This window comes from Lissotriton helveticus, chromosome 4_1, assembly GCF_964261635.1.
Source record: "Lissotriton helveticus chromosome 4_1, aLisHel1.1, whole genome shotgun sequence".
Lineage (NCBI taxonomy): Eukaryota > Metazoa > Chordata > Amphibia > Caudata > Salamandridae > Lissotriton > Lissotriton helveticus.
Genome location: NC_136063.1, coordinates 293,327,087 through 293,342,674, shown reverse-complemented (window position 1 = coordinate 293,342,674; position 15,588 = coordinate 293,327,087). Strand labels below are relative to the sequence as shown.

The following is a 15,588-nucleotide window of genomic DNA, read 5'->3' as shown; positions in this document are numbered from 1 at the left end:
CCTCCTTCAGGAACACGGTCCAGAAACCTGGAGACCCGTTGCATATGCCAGCAGGGCACTCACAGACATGGAAACGAGATACGCCCAAATCGAGAGGGAGGCCCTGGCAATAAAATGGCCATGCCGGCACTTTCATCTATACCTCTATGGCCAAGAATTCCAGGTGGTCACGTCTAGACGTGTGTCCCCAAAAATAGAGAGATGGGCCATACAGCTGCAGGCTAACAACTTCAAGGTCACTTTCCGCCCAGGGGCACACAACCCGGCCGACTATCTCTCATGGCACCCTGAGAACATGCCATCTCGAAGCTCACCGATGGATGTGGTATACTCTGAATTGTTTGTGAAATGATCTCGCAGAAAGCATGTCCCGTAGCCATGAGGCTCGAGGAACTAGGACAAGCAACGAATGAAGACGAGACGCTGTCGAGGGTAAAGGCCACCCTGCTGAGCAATGGGTGGGCACACTTCATGGTGGGCACAGGCTCTCCGAGCAGAAAACACCCATGCCCGACAGCAGATCTGGCATGTACGCCACAAACTAAGCGTGTGGGAGCACGGAGTCGTTCTGAGAGGAAACGTAATCATCCTCCGGAAGAGACTATAGCGGGGGATCCTTCAACTGGCCCACATAGGACACCCAGGGTTAGCCAAGACAAAGGTCAGGCTAAGGAACAAGGTCTGGTTCCCAGCAATGGATTCCATGGTGGAAGAAATGGTGAGGCAATGCCGTGCCTGCACCATCACAGGGAGAGACCCGGTGACAGTGATCACCCAATAACCCAGCGAAACTCCATGGGCCAAGATCAGCCTCGACTTTTGAAGCTTTCCGAATGGGCGCGCCATGTTGGTGATGGTTGACTCCTTCTCAAAGTTCCCCATAGTAGAAGTAGTGGCGTCAACGGTGTTTACACATGTCCAAAGAGTCCTAACAAGACATTTGAACTCATGGGTCTGCCAGAGGAGGTTCGGACCACCGTCTCAAGGCCGGAAATTCCAAAAGTACCTAGCACGAAAAGCAGTCCATCACTGGAAGATCCCCCCGTTGTGGCCTCAAGCCAATGGGGCGGTGGAGCGTCTCATGCGAACGCTCAATCGAGCCCTGTGCATTGCCATAGACTAAGTTGAAGATACGGAAGTCGCACTAGATCAGTTCCTTGATGCCTACCGTCAGACGCCACACAGCACGACCAAGTGTGATCCTTCGCATTTTCTCTTCAAGAGGCCACTGCGCGATAGCATCGCGACAGATCCCTCGTGTGTGCCCCCAGAATGCGACAATAATGCCGTCCAAGTGAGAAGGGCCATGACTAACAAGGCGAGCAAATTCCGTTGAGCCCGAGAAACACAGCTGAGAGTGGGGGACCGCATAGTGGTCAAGGACAGACACCCTGGCTGGAAGTTCAGGACACCCTATGAGCCAGAAGAGTGGACAGTGGTGGATGTTCAAGGAACCATGGTCACTGCCCAGTGTGGGCAGCAGTCTGTCACAAGGAATGTGTCTACTTTCAAGAAGATCTGCGATCAAAGTCCTGGCCAAGAAGAGTCAGAATGTCCCGAGGACACCCCAAATCTTACACCGCCTGGCTCGCCAATGCTGCGGGGTTCTTCACCAAGGAGCTCGCAAGTGGAGCGGAAAGAGGCTGTCCCTGGGGCTGGTCGGCTCCATCAAGACGTGGTGACAGGGTCACCCCCGAACACTCCATCGGATGCAGTGGTCAGTTTCAGCTCCCGGAGCCAGAAGTATGGTCTCCGGCCGAACCCTGCGCCAAGTCAAAGCCTGAAAGACTTTGTATGCACCTCTCCGTGAGCCTGAAGTACCTGAGGGTCGGTCACTAAAAGAAAGGAGGGATGTAGAGAGCCACCCGGACTCTCCACTACAATGCATCGCACCACACGCATCCCTGCACCCCTTGGGGCGGGCTTGACCCGAGGGGATAAATAAACGTCCGGAGACCGCTCATGGTCTTTCAGCCAGCAGTGTAACACTGGTAAACGTACCATTATTTCAGCACTGCTGCGGCCTTCTCTCCATGGGGGGCCCGCCGCGCTACAGCATAGATTGGAACAGTTTTGGACAGGACTAGGTCTAGTTTAGTTAATGCACTCCACTGACTGACACCCTAGTAAGACCTAGTTCTTCCACCGACTCTGTAGCACAAACAGCTCAACCGATCACAGGCTGAATGGCCAATGGCATGTTTATAGAAATTCTTATAATGCAGATACACTCTGTTACCAGCTCATCAGAAGCAAGAACCGGGTCATTTATATTCTTGTAGGTAGCCCGCTGGCCTGCCAGGTCAGCAGAGGTCATGCCAGCTGCTGCCCCGCTGGGGATCCGCTCCCCATATTTATAGATCCACACCAGGCAGAGATGTTGCCCATGCATTCTGCATACCCCCAGTGCGCTATGTTTGTTGTGCCGGATCGGTGAATAGAAGGTGTGTCTTATATTCTGAAGCATGCAGGTGGCAGGTGCGACTAACATCATTAGTGCACATTCATAGAATAAAACAATTGATGTCAATGGGGTATGGAGTTCAGTTCCATCAACAGTACCAATCTTTCCAGACAGAACTTCTTATTCTGTGCTTCCTGTGACTAATGTGTTACTAACTTGTGCCTTTACGTTTACCAAATAAATAGTTAGGCTCTTTGACGCTGTGCAATGCAGCAAGACAGCCTGCAGCACTGCATCAAATGGAAAGGCAGGAATGCACAATATTTACCAAGATATGGGTCATTCCTGTTCTCTCACTGAACTGGCTCGCTATATGCTGCTTGGCTCAATGCAGACACCCTGGCACCATGGTGCAACGGTCTCTGCGTTGTAGGTTGGATTGATTTTGTGCAACCTTACTGCACAGAAATAGTTCTCATAGGTGGTTCCTTCGTTCTACGTGTGCTGCAGTATCCAAAATGCAGTACACATAGAAAGAGGAACTAACGAATGGAACTAAAGATATTTCTCCTCGTTGTCCCTCACCTGGGGAGGCGTTTTGACAGATAAACAGGTCTACCACCAAAATGCATGGGTGGATGTGTGGGAACACCCACTCCCCACCCATGTAATTTTTTCCTGGTGCAGAGTAACACAAGGCAGCTACTTGTGTTGCTTTGCGTTGCTCCAATTTACCAAGTCATGCAGGGCCACACAAGGTGTCGTTGCGGGGCTTGGTAAATCTGACTTAAGGATTGTGCTGCCCTTGCGTTACCCCACGCGACGCAAAGCAATGCGATCCTGTGATAAATTTGTGCATTTAAGTCTCATTTAGAGGTCCCAGTTGTGAGGTCCAATACCTACCCCACTCCCAGAGTAACCAATATCTGAGGTACAGGTAACCCCAGGGAGGGAGTATGAGGCTGGGAGTGTGGGGGTTTTGAGGGGGCGTTAAACCAGATGGCAAATGCAACCCTGAGGGGTCCCTTAGAAATGACGACTAGAGGGAAACCAGTGATTCTGGGTCTGAATCTGCATGAGGCCAGTAATTATTGTTTACGGCCCCATCATAACTAACAGAGACCTTATAGTCGAGACCTTGGTGTGCAAAAATGCTTCAGGGTTTAGATTTAATGAATGTAGGTTACTTTAGGCTATTGAAAAACATAACGAAAAGGGCTGTTGATGAAAGGGGCTGAAGTGAAGATGCCCAAATACAAATGTCAGTCCAGCAATCTTCATAACATGGTTGTTTGTGCAATCCACAGGAGGAAGGCCTGGAGGAAGCAAAGGAGCTGATCAAGAAATCCGATTATGCATCAGAGGAGAAAATGAGGACTGTCCTCACTGAGTTTGTCAGCCACTGCAGGTACAGTCCATTGTGCACATGTATGTAAAAGGATATTTACAGCACAAACTTAGCTACAAAGTAAGAGAATGCCAAAATGTACGATTTAAGGGTGTGTATAACGTTCCAATAGGTGCAACATATATCTGTGTACATGTTAAAATTCTTACTTTTCATGTGGTATACTTCTTATTCACCCCTAGTTCCATGCACCCCTATTCTCTTTCATTCAAAGCAAGTCAGACTCCCTCCAATGCTCTGCCAGGTTGAATGAGCCCAATTTAATATAGGATTAAAAAACAATCCGATAAGTAACAATATTTGTTATATTTTCCTGTGCATTTATTTGTATTATTACCTGCTGCTGAATTCCTTCCTTTCTTCTTGCGTATGCTCCCGGACTGGGGAGGACGCAACAGGAACCAGTTTCAGTGCTTGTAGATGAGGAAGCTTCACCCACATAATGTGCCATGCTTCATCATAGGTTCCTCAACCCACCCTCGGAAGGTGGTACTACTAGGGCAGACTCAACATCCAAAATGGTTAGATAAGTTATGATTGCTGGGTACAGCAGGGACTAAGGTATAAAAATACCTTTGGGTAAACCCGTGGAATGATCCATTATTAGTGGGTACCCCAGGTATGGATAAAAATATTAAAAAACAATGTTTATAGGTACCATGACCAACACATCCAATATTCTGCCGACGTGTTTCTGCCCGTAACAAAAGGGCTCTGAGAGGTTCCGGGCATTCATCAGGGCAACTAAGTTAGAGGATCCCTATATGAGTGAGCACATCTGCATGCAGGTGAAAGCTGAATCTCTTATCTGCACCATGCAAAAATAGTAACCTGAGGTAGAAATTAATATCTGTATATATAAAAATGAATGTATGTCTGTCTGTCTTTCTGTTTGTCCTTTATGCATTACTACACCATTCAACCAATCGCCATGAAACTTTGGGAAGTTGTTGAAGACACTCCAGCGAAGGTTTCTGGCATAACATTTTTTTAAATATCGGCCCCCCAAGGCCCTCATAATCTTTCGAATACTGATGTACGCACCAGACGAAAAAACAACAAATTGTGTATCCACAAGCACTCGAATAAATAAATAGAATTAAAACACCATTCATCCGATTACCATGAAACTTTGAGAAGTTGTTGAGTACACTCCCGCAAAGGTTTCTAGCATACATTTTTTTTTTAATATCGGCCCCCCAGGGCCCTCCTAATCTTTCGAATACTGATGTACGCACCAGACGGAAAAACAACAAATTGTGTATCCACAAGCACTCGAATAAATAAATAGAATTAAAACACCATTCATCCGATCGCCAAGAAACTTTGGGAAGTTGTTGAGTACACTCCCGCAAAGGTTTCTGGCATAAAAATGTTTTAAATATCGGCCCCCCAGGGCCCTCATAATCTTTGGAATACTGAAGTACACACAAAACGGAAAAAAAAAATTGTTGATCCACAAGCACTCGAATAAATAAATAGAGTTAAAACAACACTTTGAAATGTTTTCCATATTAAAATGAATAAGTTAAAATAAAAATGACACAATGTAAATTGAATGTTATCATAACGAGTTTCCTTGAATTTCCTTTCTTCGGAGATCGCAGCAACGCGCGACAGGTAAGCTAGTTTAATATAATAAAAGTAATTTTCTGTGAAAGAAAACATAGTCAGCACACGTGATAGTCATTGGTGGTATTGCAGAGGCAAATAAACACACGCTACACACGTGATTTTGTGATTCTGTAGGAATAAAACAAACACACCCGTTGGCAATGATTAGAATTTGCCAGAAATAACAGCTAGTACCCCAGCTTTTCCCTTGGTAGCTCTGGATTTTCCTTAAAACTGGTCTCTCCGGTCATGTATGGAAAACCAGTACTTAATTTGAACCGGTGGTTTCCGGTGCTCGGCACCAGAACTTAATTGTTAACACCGGCATGTATGACAGTCTGCACTGTCTGAAATAGATAGTAATACAGCAACAGTTGTTTAATTTCAGTGAACATTAAAAATGACTAATAACTGCTGTCCAAGCCATTCTTTTAGTTTTGGGGTATGGAAGAGTCTGAAATGTCCTACTTGTGGGGTGTGTTGATTAGTAGTTGTGTTGATTCTGTCACTGGCGGCACAAATAGGGGCAATGAGTAGTGCAAGCTGCAGTGGCCTCTTAATGAGGGCCCTGGCACTTGTTTTTTTTTTTTTTTTACAAATGAAGCCAAATTAAGCACTGTAGCAAAGCAGGCCCTTAGAGCACTGTTTACATTAGTTCGTTTCACACTTTGCCCTCCCAGTAGCCCTTCAGCCGCACAAATAAATCGGTTTAGGGGCTAGATGGGGGCAATTGATGAACCTGATGAGGTCATCAGGCTGGACCAGTAGCAAACGATGTCACTTGCTCTACCTGTGGCCCCTCAGTGGACTGTAGTTCATAATGACGGCATGGGTTGGGTGGGTTGATGTCTCAATCTTCACAAGCAGATGGGAAGGTTCCAGGTATAACCCCAATGGCCCTTGATACTGTCACAGCAAGGCAATGAATGCATGGCTCTCTGGTGACACCATTCATAGGGATATTCTCACAGTATTGCCCATTTGTGTCTTTAGCTGGTGATCTTGATTTCACTGCCTAAATAAATGTATGCAGATAACCCCTTTGTAGTGGTTACTGTTAAAGGAGACAGAAAGAAGAAACTGAAAAATGTACACGTGTCTCCAGAGTGCCTCAGTGGGGCGCACACAGTAAATCAACCCCAGCCAGTTACACAGCATGCAAGATACTGTAGTGGAAATAAGGACACTGGGAAGGAGAAAAGAAGAGAAATAATTGAGCAGATTAATTCAATTGAGATAGCTGGAAACATTTTTAAAAGTCTTCAAATTACACCTGAGCAGTGTTTTACATTTGTGATACCTCCTCTGGGTGGTATTATTTTAGTTGCATACAGCAGCAAAATACCATTAATTACCAGCGACAGGATGCATATAAACCCACTTTTACATGCATTCAAGGAACAACAAAGCAAGCAGATGTGAGGGTAAGCGCCTCGTGTGTAATCCACAGGGCTTTCATCTTTACCTGGCTCAGAAAGGAAGCCACTTTAGTTATTTGCAAGCCTTGAATACATAATCAAGCCTCTGTCATTGAAGTGCTGCAAATCTCAGATCTGTACTGGGTAAGGCTGCTCTGGCATGGTGCTAGGGCTGCAATGTCACACTCTCCAGGGAAAGAATGAGGGCTTCTCAAGGAGTTCCCCAGACAAGCCTTTCTGGTGGTCTGGCTTACTGAAACTGCCATTAGATATTGGCACAATTTATGAGTGACACCTTAGAAATTGCTACAATGCCTATGTTTTTAACCAAGGTATTTTATAATTGTGGTATAAAAAGCATCATTTGTCCTTTTTTACTGTAAGAAATATCCTGCAAGGTGAACCCAAGGAGACCTCCTAGAAGGAGGGAGTTCGTTTTGCTTGCTGGGTTCCTTCTCTCTGTACATATGGGTGCTCCACCAACCCCCGCTGCAGTGCAGAGTCCACACCTTCTGCCCCAGCTCTGGTGTCTCCCGCCTGGATGGTGTCAACGCCAGGCCCTGCAGTGTATCCAGGGCCATCGTGGTCGCCTCACAGAGCGTCTGCAAGGCTGTCGGGCTCTCATCAAAGGACTGAAGGAATGTGATGTTCCCTGTCCCGTCCTGGGGCACCCGCATTGGAGGCGCCTCCAGGCCCCATCACCTGCAGGACCCTTTTTTTTTTTTATTTAACGGGATTTTATATAGCGCAAACATTACCCGAAGGTGTCAGAACGCTTTACATAAGAACCAGTTGCGATACATAAGGACTCAGGATTACGTGCGTTGCATAAAAGATACTAACAGAAAAAAATTGCAAATGTACAAATTATAGTCACACAAGGAGGAGCACTCAAGGAAGGGATACGAATGGATATACTCTAAGAATCACATAGGAATGGTAGAGAGTACAAAGGTCTACTGCATATACTAGTGATTAGAGTTATCTCTATATACATAGGGAAGGGATACGAATGGATATACTCTAAGAGTCACATAGGAATGGTAGAGAGTACAAAGGTCTACTGCATATACTAGTGAGTAGAGTTATCTCTATATACATAGGGAAGGGATACGAATGGATATACTCTAAGAGTCACATAGGAATGGTAGAGAGTACAAAGGTCTGCTGCATATACTAGTGATTAGAGTTATCTCTATATACATAGGGAAGGGATACGAATGGATATACTCTAAGAGTCACATAGGAATGGTAGAGAGCACAAAGGTCTGCTGCATATACTAGTGATTAGAGTTATCTCTATATTCATAGGGAAGGGATACGAATGGATATACTCTAAGAGTCACATAGGTATGGTAGAGAGCACAAAGGTCTGCTGCATATACTAGTGATTAGAGTTATCTCTATATACATGGGGAAGGGATACGAATGGATCTACTCTAAGAGTCACATAGGAATGGTAGAGAGCACAAAGGTCTACTGAATATACTAGTGAATAGAGGTATCTCTATATACATAGGGAAGGGATACGAATAGATATACTCTAAGAGTCACATAGGAATGGTAGAGAGCACAAAGGTCTACTGAATATACTCGTGATTAGAGTTATCTCTATATACATAGGGAAGGGATACGAATAGATATACTCTAAGAGTCACATAGGAATGGTAGAGAGCACAAAGATCTACTGCATATACTAGCGATTAGAGTTATCTCTATATACATAGGGAAGGGATACGAATGGATATACGCAAAGAGTCACATAGGAATGGTAGAGAGCACACAGGTCTACTGCATATACTAGCGATTAGAGTTATCTCTATATACATAGGGAAGGGATAAGAATGGATATACGCAAAGAGTCACATAGGAATGGTAGAGAGCACAAAGGTCTACTGCATATACTAGCGATTAGAGTTATCTCTATATACATAGGGAAGGGATACGAATGGATATACGCTAAGAGTCACATAGGAATGGTAGAGAGCACAAAGGTCTACTGCATATACTAGCGATTAGAGTTATCTCTATATACATAGGGAAGGGATACGAATGGATATACGCTAAGAGTCACATAGGAATGGTAGAGAGCACAAAGGTCTACTGCATATACTAGCGATTAGAGTTATCGCTATATACATAGGGAAGGGATACGAATGGATATACACTAAGAGTCACATAGGAATGGTAGAGAGCACAAAGGTCTACTGCATATACTAGCGATTAGAGTTATCTCTATATACATAGGGAAGGGATACGAATGGATATACGCTAAGAGTCACATAGGAATGGTAGAGAGCACAAAGGTCTACTGCATATACTAGCGATTAGAGTTATCTCTATATACATAGGGAAGGGATACGAATGGATATACGCTAAGAGTCACATAGGAATGGTAGAGAGCACAAAGGTCTACTGCATATACTAGCGATTAGAGTTATCTCTATATACATAGGGAAGGGATACGAATGGATATACGCTAAGAGTCACATAGGAATGGTAGAGAGCACAAAGGTCTACTGCATATACTAGCAATTAGAGTTATCTCTATATACATAGGGAAGGGATACGAATGGATATACGCTAAGAGTCACATAGGAATGGTAGAGAGCACAAAGGTCTACTGCATATACTAGCGATTAGAGTTATCTCTATATACATAGGGAAGGGATACGAATAGATATACGCTAAGAGTCACATAGGAATGGTCGAGAGTACAAAGGTCTACTGCATATACTAGCGATTAGAGTTATCTCTATATACATAGGGAAGGGATACTAATGGATATACTCTAAGAGTCACATAGGAATGGTAGAGAGTACAAAGGTCTACTGCATATACTAGCGAATAGAGTTATCTCTATATACATAGGGAAGGGATACGAATGGATATACTCTAAGAGTCACATAGGAATGGTAGAGAGTACAAAGGTCTACTGAATATACTAGCGATTAGAGTTATCTCTATATACATAGGGAAGGGATACGAATAGATATACTCTAAGAGTCACATAGGAAAGGTAGAGAGTACAAAGGTCTACTGCATATACTAGCGATTAGAGTTATCTCTATATACATAGGGAAGGGATACGAATAGATATACTCTAAGAGTCACATAGGTTGGTAGAGAGCACAAAGGTCTACTGCATATGCTAGCGATTAGAGTTATCTCTATATACATAGGGAAGGGATACTGTTAGAAGCGGCTGTCTCTAGTTGGCAGAGGTATACACTTCTGACAAATAGGGACACACCTTTTCTAGTCAGGGCAAGGGGATCACACACTTAGATAACCCCTGCTCACCCCCTTGGTAGCTTGGCAAAGCAGACAGGCTTATCTCAGAGGCAGTGCGTTAAGCATTTATGACCACATACAGTAATAAAGTGAATACACTACAAATGGACACGACACAGTAGTATTATAAAAATAAGGATTTTTATATAAGGCTTAGCACAAGACCAAATAACGACAAAATATACCACAGTCTTAATAAATACTCTTGGAAGGAAAAATAATAGTTCAAGCACGGTTTCTTCTTAGCACAAAGTCTTTAGTATCAAAAGCAACTCTTCTTCTCTAAAACACAGTTCTTGGCAACAATGTAACCCACACGGGAGTCACACGACGTCGAGGCAAAGTTAATCCAAAGGTTCGGCGTCGACCGCGAGGAGCGCTACGTCGAGCCCGGAGTCGCACAGACCCCCACAACACAGTACCTTGGAAAAGTGAAGCACTCGATGATTAGCGGCGTCGAGATGTCCGGCGTCGCGTCTTCGGGCCTCGGAGTCGGGGCGATCTGCAGCGGCGTCGACCGAAGTCAGGCAGGAGCAGCGCTCACGAGATGAAGCAGGACACGGCGTCGTCGATGTCGATGTTGCAAGAGTGAGCAGCGCTCACGGCGTCGAGAGGGCTCGAAGTCGATGCGATCAGCAGCGGTGCAGACACGAGGTCACTTGGAGCTGGAGCCGAACTCACTACTCACTGGAGTTGTTGCTGGCGTCGATTGGGCCCGGCGGCCGGCGTCGAGGAAGCGGGACACTGGAGCCGTTACTCACGATGTCGAGCTGGATTCGGCGGCGTCCGTCGGCGTCGAGATTACTGGATTCTTTCAGTGGTGCTGGATTCACAAGTTCCAGCAAACAGCACTTTAAGCAGATGAAGTCCTTTAGCCCTGTGACTTCAACAGGAGACTGGCACTCTTCCAGCCCTTGGAGATTTTCTTAGCAAAGATTGAGAGTACACCCACAGTTCCTCTCTCCTGGTTCCTTGGCAAAAATAAAGAAGCAATGCAGGATTCCCCCAACAAACAGCACTCTAGCAGAAGGGGTAGGCAGTCCTTAGATCAGCAGGCTTCTTGTCCTTGGTTCAGGTTTCCTTGTCAGAAGTGATCTAAATTCTTGGTTCAGGGGTCCTTCTCTTATACCCCTTTTTGGCTTTGATCCCTTTGTCCATGCAGGGGAATTTCCCCCCATCTTGGGTTTGTTGTGGGTGTTGCCAGGCCGAAGCACCTGGCCTATTCACTGTGCAGGGCAGAGTCGTCAGCCGCCCAGCAGGAGCGGAGCCAGCATTGTCACTGGCAGGGGCAGGGCCATCAGTGGCCCGGCAGGAGGTGGGCCAGGAAAGTCCCAGGCAGGCACAGAGTCATCAGTCGCCTGGGAGGGGGGCGGAGCCATAATTGTATCAGGCAGGGCAGGCTATCAGGAGCTACTCTTCCCCTACTCTCAATGCAAATGCCCCACTCACCCCACACTGACTCATTCAGACCTCTGGAGCCACCCAGCTCCTGTCACACGCACACCAGAACCAGCAGAGACCGGTAGACAGTTAGACAAGAAAATAGCTACTTTCTAAAAGTGCTATTTTCAAACACAGAGTCCAAAAACCATCCACACAAACTGATGCGTTATTAAACCCTGAGTTCAGGGATACCAAACTCGACATTGCACCATGCTCCCCGAGCCCGCTAGGATTATAGCATTAATAATCCTGGCAGCCCATTCTACCTGATGGAGAGCAGGTTACCTTACACTAGTGAAAAACGAATATGGCTGTAATTCACTATTAGGACATGCCAACCTTGTCAGGCTTGTCCTACCTTATGCTTACAATGCACCCTGCCCGTGGGCCTACCATAGGGGTGACTAACATGAAGTTAAGGGAAGGTTTAGGGACTGGCAAGTAGGTGTACTGGCGCAGTCCTCGTGACAGTCAGACTGCACGTGGTCTAGCAATGGTAGACCTTCAGACATACTTTTACTAGGCCGCTCTTGTGGGTGGCACAACACGTGCTGCAAGCCCACTAGCAGCATTTGTATTTACAAGCCCTGGCACTCCTGGTGCACTCTACTAGGGACTGACAGTAAACCAAATAAGCCAAACATGGAATTCAATCAATACAGCAATTTCACATAGGGAGCACTTGCACTGTGGCACTGATCAGCAGTGGCACAGTGCCCAAAGCATTTACCAGCAAAAACATCGTAAACAGAGGAGGCAAACAGAAAAAATGGAGGAGAGACTCATGCCAATGATGCCAGGTCTAACACGTGTCCCCTCCAACTGAAAGGTGGGGAGAACTACCCTTACCCTAGGGAGTCCTCATCACTAAGGCGGAAAAATCTGGACAGACCATCAGCATTGGCGTGATCTGTGCCAGGGCGGTGTTCCACCGTGAAGTCCATCCCCTGTAGGGAAATGGACCACCTCAACAGCTTTGGATTCTCACCCCTCATCTGCATCAACCATCTGAGGGGCCTGTGGTCTGTCTGAACCCGGAAGTGAGTCCCAAACAGGTAGGGCCTTAGCTTCTTCAGCGCCCAGACCACAGCAAATGCTTCTCTCTCTATCGCACTCCACCTCTGTTCCCTGGGAAGTAACCTCCTACTGATGAAGGCTACAGGTAAGCCTCGGCCCTCTTCATTTACATGAGCTAGAACAGCCCCCACGCCATGCTCTGAAGCGTCCGTCTGGACAACAAATTCTTTAGAAAAGTCGGGTGCCTGGAGTATGGGTGCTGTGCACATTGCAGTTTTCAGGGTGTCAAAGGCCGTCTGACAGGCGTCAGTCCAGATCACAAGTCGTGGCTGCTTCCTGTGAGTCAGCGAAGTCAAGGGGTGCACAATGTTACCATAATCCTTGACGAACCTCCTGTAATAACCCGTGAGACCCAAGAAGGCTCGCACCTGAGTCTGGGTTTTGGGCGGTGCCCATGCCAGGATGGTATCAATCTTGGGTTGCAGGGGGGCCACCCTGCCGCTCCCTACTTGGTGCCCCAAGTACACCACTGAACCCTGCCCAATCTGGCACTTACTGGCTTTGATTGTGAGGCCTGCTCTGCGCAGGGCCAACAACACTTCCTGGAGGTGGCGCAAGTGTTCCTCCCAGCTGGCGCTGAACACTGCGATGTCGTCCAGGTAGGCGGCACTGAAATCCTCCAGTCCAGCCAAGACCTGGTTGACCAACCTCTGGAAGGTGGCAGGGGCATTCTTCATCCCAATGGGCATAACCCGGAACTGGTAGTGCCCATCTGGTGTGGAGAATGCTGACCTCTCTTTTGCCCCATCAGTCAAGGCGATCTGCCAGTACCACGACGTTAGATCAAACGTACTAAGGTACCGGGCAGCCCCCAACCGATCTATGAGCTCATCAGCTCTGGGGATGGGGTGCGCGTCAGTCTTGGTGACTGAATTGAGTCCTCGGTAATCCACACAGAACCGAAGTTCCGGTGAAGCACCAGGTTCTGCAGCCTTTGGGACCAAGACCACTGGGCTGGCCCAAGGACTGCTAGAGGACTCAACCACCCCTAAGGCAAACATTTTGGAGACCTCCTCCTTGATGTATGCTCTGACCTTGTCAGTCACTCTGTAAGCCTTGTGCTTCACAGGAGTGCTGTCCCCGGTGTCCACATCATGGACACACCACTGAGTGACACCAGGAATCAAGGAAAACAGATCAGGGAATTGTCCCAACAATTGGCGACAATCCTGCTGCTGTTCAGGGGTCAGTATGTCAGAGAGGACAACACCATCCACTGACCCATCTTGCTCTTTTGCAGACAGGAGGTCAGGAAGAGGCTCACTCTCCTCCTCCATTCCAGCATCTGTAGCTAGGAGCATGCCCACTTCGGACCTTTCTAAGTGGGGCTTTAAACGGTTGACATGCAGGACCCGCAAGGGGTTCCTGGGAGATTCCAAGTCCACCATGTAGGTGACATCGCTCTTTTTCTCCACAACCTTAAATGGTCCAGTCCACCTGTCCTTGAGCGCACAAGGTTCCACAGGGGACATAACCCAAACTTTCTGTCCAGGCTGAAGCTCTACCAGAGTGGCCTTCTGGTCGTACCACCGCTTCATCTCCTCCTGGCTGGCCTCCAGATTTGCCTGAGCAAGATCTCTGAAGCGCCTAGTCTGGTTCCTAAAGGCCAGCATGTAACTGTATACCTCCTGGGGAGGTTTCCTGGGAGATTGCTCCCAGCCTTCTTTGACCAGACTCAAAGGTCCTCTTACCGGGTGACCATACAAAAGCTCAAAGGGGCTGAACCCTAGAGACTTTTGTGGCACCTCACGGTAAGCAAACAACAGGCATGGCAAGAGGACGTCCCATTTACGCCTCCTTGGTTCTTCAAGGCCCATAATCATGCCTTTAAGGGTACGGTTGAATCTTTCAACCAACCCATTACCTTGAGGGTGGTAAGGAGTGGTGAACTTGTAAGTTACCCCACACTCCTTCCACAAAGACTTCATATAGTTGGAAATGAAGTTGGTGCCCCGGTCTGACACCACCTCTCTGGGGAACCCCATTCGGGAAAAAACACCCATCAGTGCCCGTCCCACCACGGGGGCCGTCACCGTTCTGAGAGGGATGGCTTCCGGGTACCGTGTGGCATGGTCCACCAAGACCAGGATGAACCTGTTGCCCAGGGCTGTCTTGGGGTCCAGGGGCCCAACAATGTCAATCCCCACCCGGTCAAAGGGGGTACTGACCACGTGAAAAGGTTGGAGGGGAGCCTTCTGCTTCCGCCCGCTTTTCCCACTTGCCTGGAAAGTTTGACAGGTCTTGCAATGGATATCTGTATCCCTTCTCATCTGAGGCCAATAAAAATGGGTGACAAGCCTGTCATAGGTCTTGTCCTGCCCCAGATGTCCAGCTAAAGGAACGTCATGAGCCAAACCCAGTAGGAAGGCTCTGAAGTGCTGGGGTACCACCAGCACACGGGCTGACCCAGGCTCAGCAGCCTTAGGCTCGCTATACAGGAGGTCGTTCTCCCAGTAAACAAAATGTGACCCCGACTGATCACCTGAGATTTGGGCTGAGGCCTGCTGCCTCATACCCACAAGAGAAGGGCACACTTTCTGTTCTGCACAGAATTCTTCCCTGGAGGGACCACCATCCTGCTGCCAGTGGGTCAGCTCGGGCAGGTCTCCCAGTTCAGCAACTTGTTCACCTGTGGGTTCCAGGGCATACCCCTCAAGGTCTGCCTCCTCCTGGACCACGGGAACTACGGGGGACGGTTTCCCGCGCCCCCTGCCTTTTCTCTTCACAGCTGGGTCCTGGGCCATACTTTCAGGCTCCAGAACCCCATCAACACCCTTACTTGCTGTCATGGATCGAGTGGTTGCACATACCCACTCTGGCACACCCAACATTTTCAAATGTGTCTCCCTCTCCACCTTAGCCCAAGGGGAGTCTTCCAAATCATTGCCCAGGAGACAATCAACAGGCATGGCGGGCCTTACAGCAACTTG

The 15,588-nt window shown here is 47.5% G+C and overlaps 1 protein-coding gene across 1 annotated transcript in view; it reads left to right on the top strand.

Annotated features, from left to right (window-relative positions):
- Positions 1–15,588, top strand: part of FER1L6 (fer-1 like family member 6) — a 777,028-nt gene that overhangs the window by 480,465 nt on the left and 280,975 nt on the right. Inside the window, exon 15 of the mRNA XM_078686795.1 lies at positions 3,712–3,812. Coding sequence (XP_078542921.1) covers positions 3,712–3,812 — 101 coding nt within the window. The remainder of the gene's footprint in view (positions 1–3,711; positions 3,813–15,588) is intronic.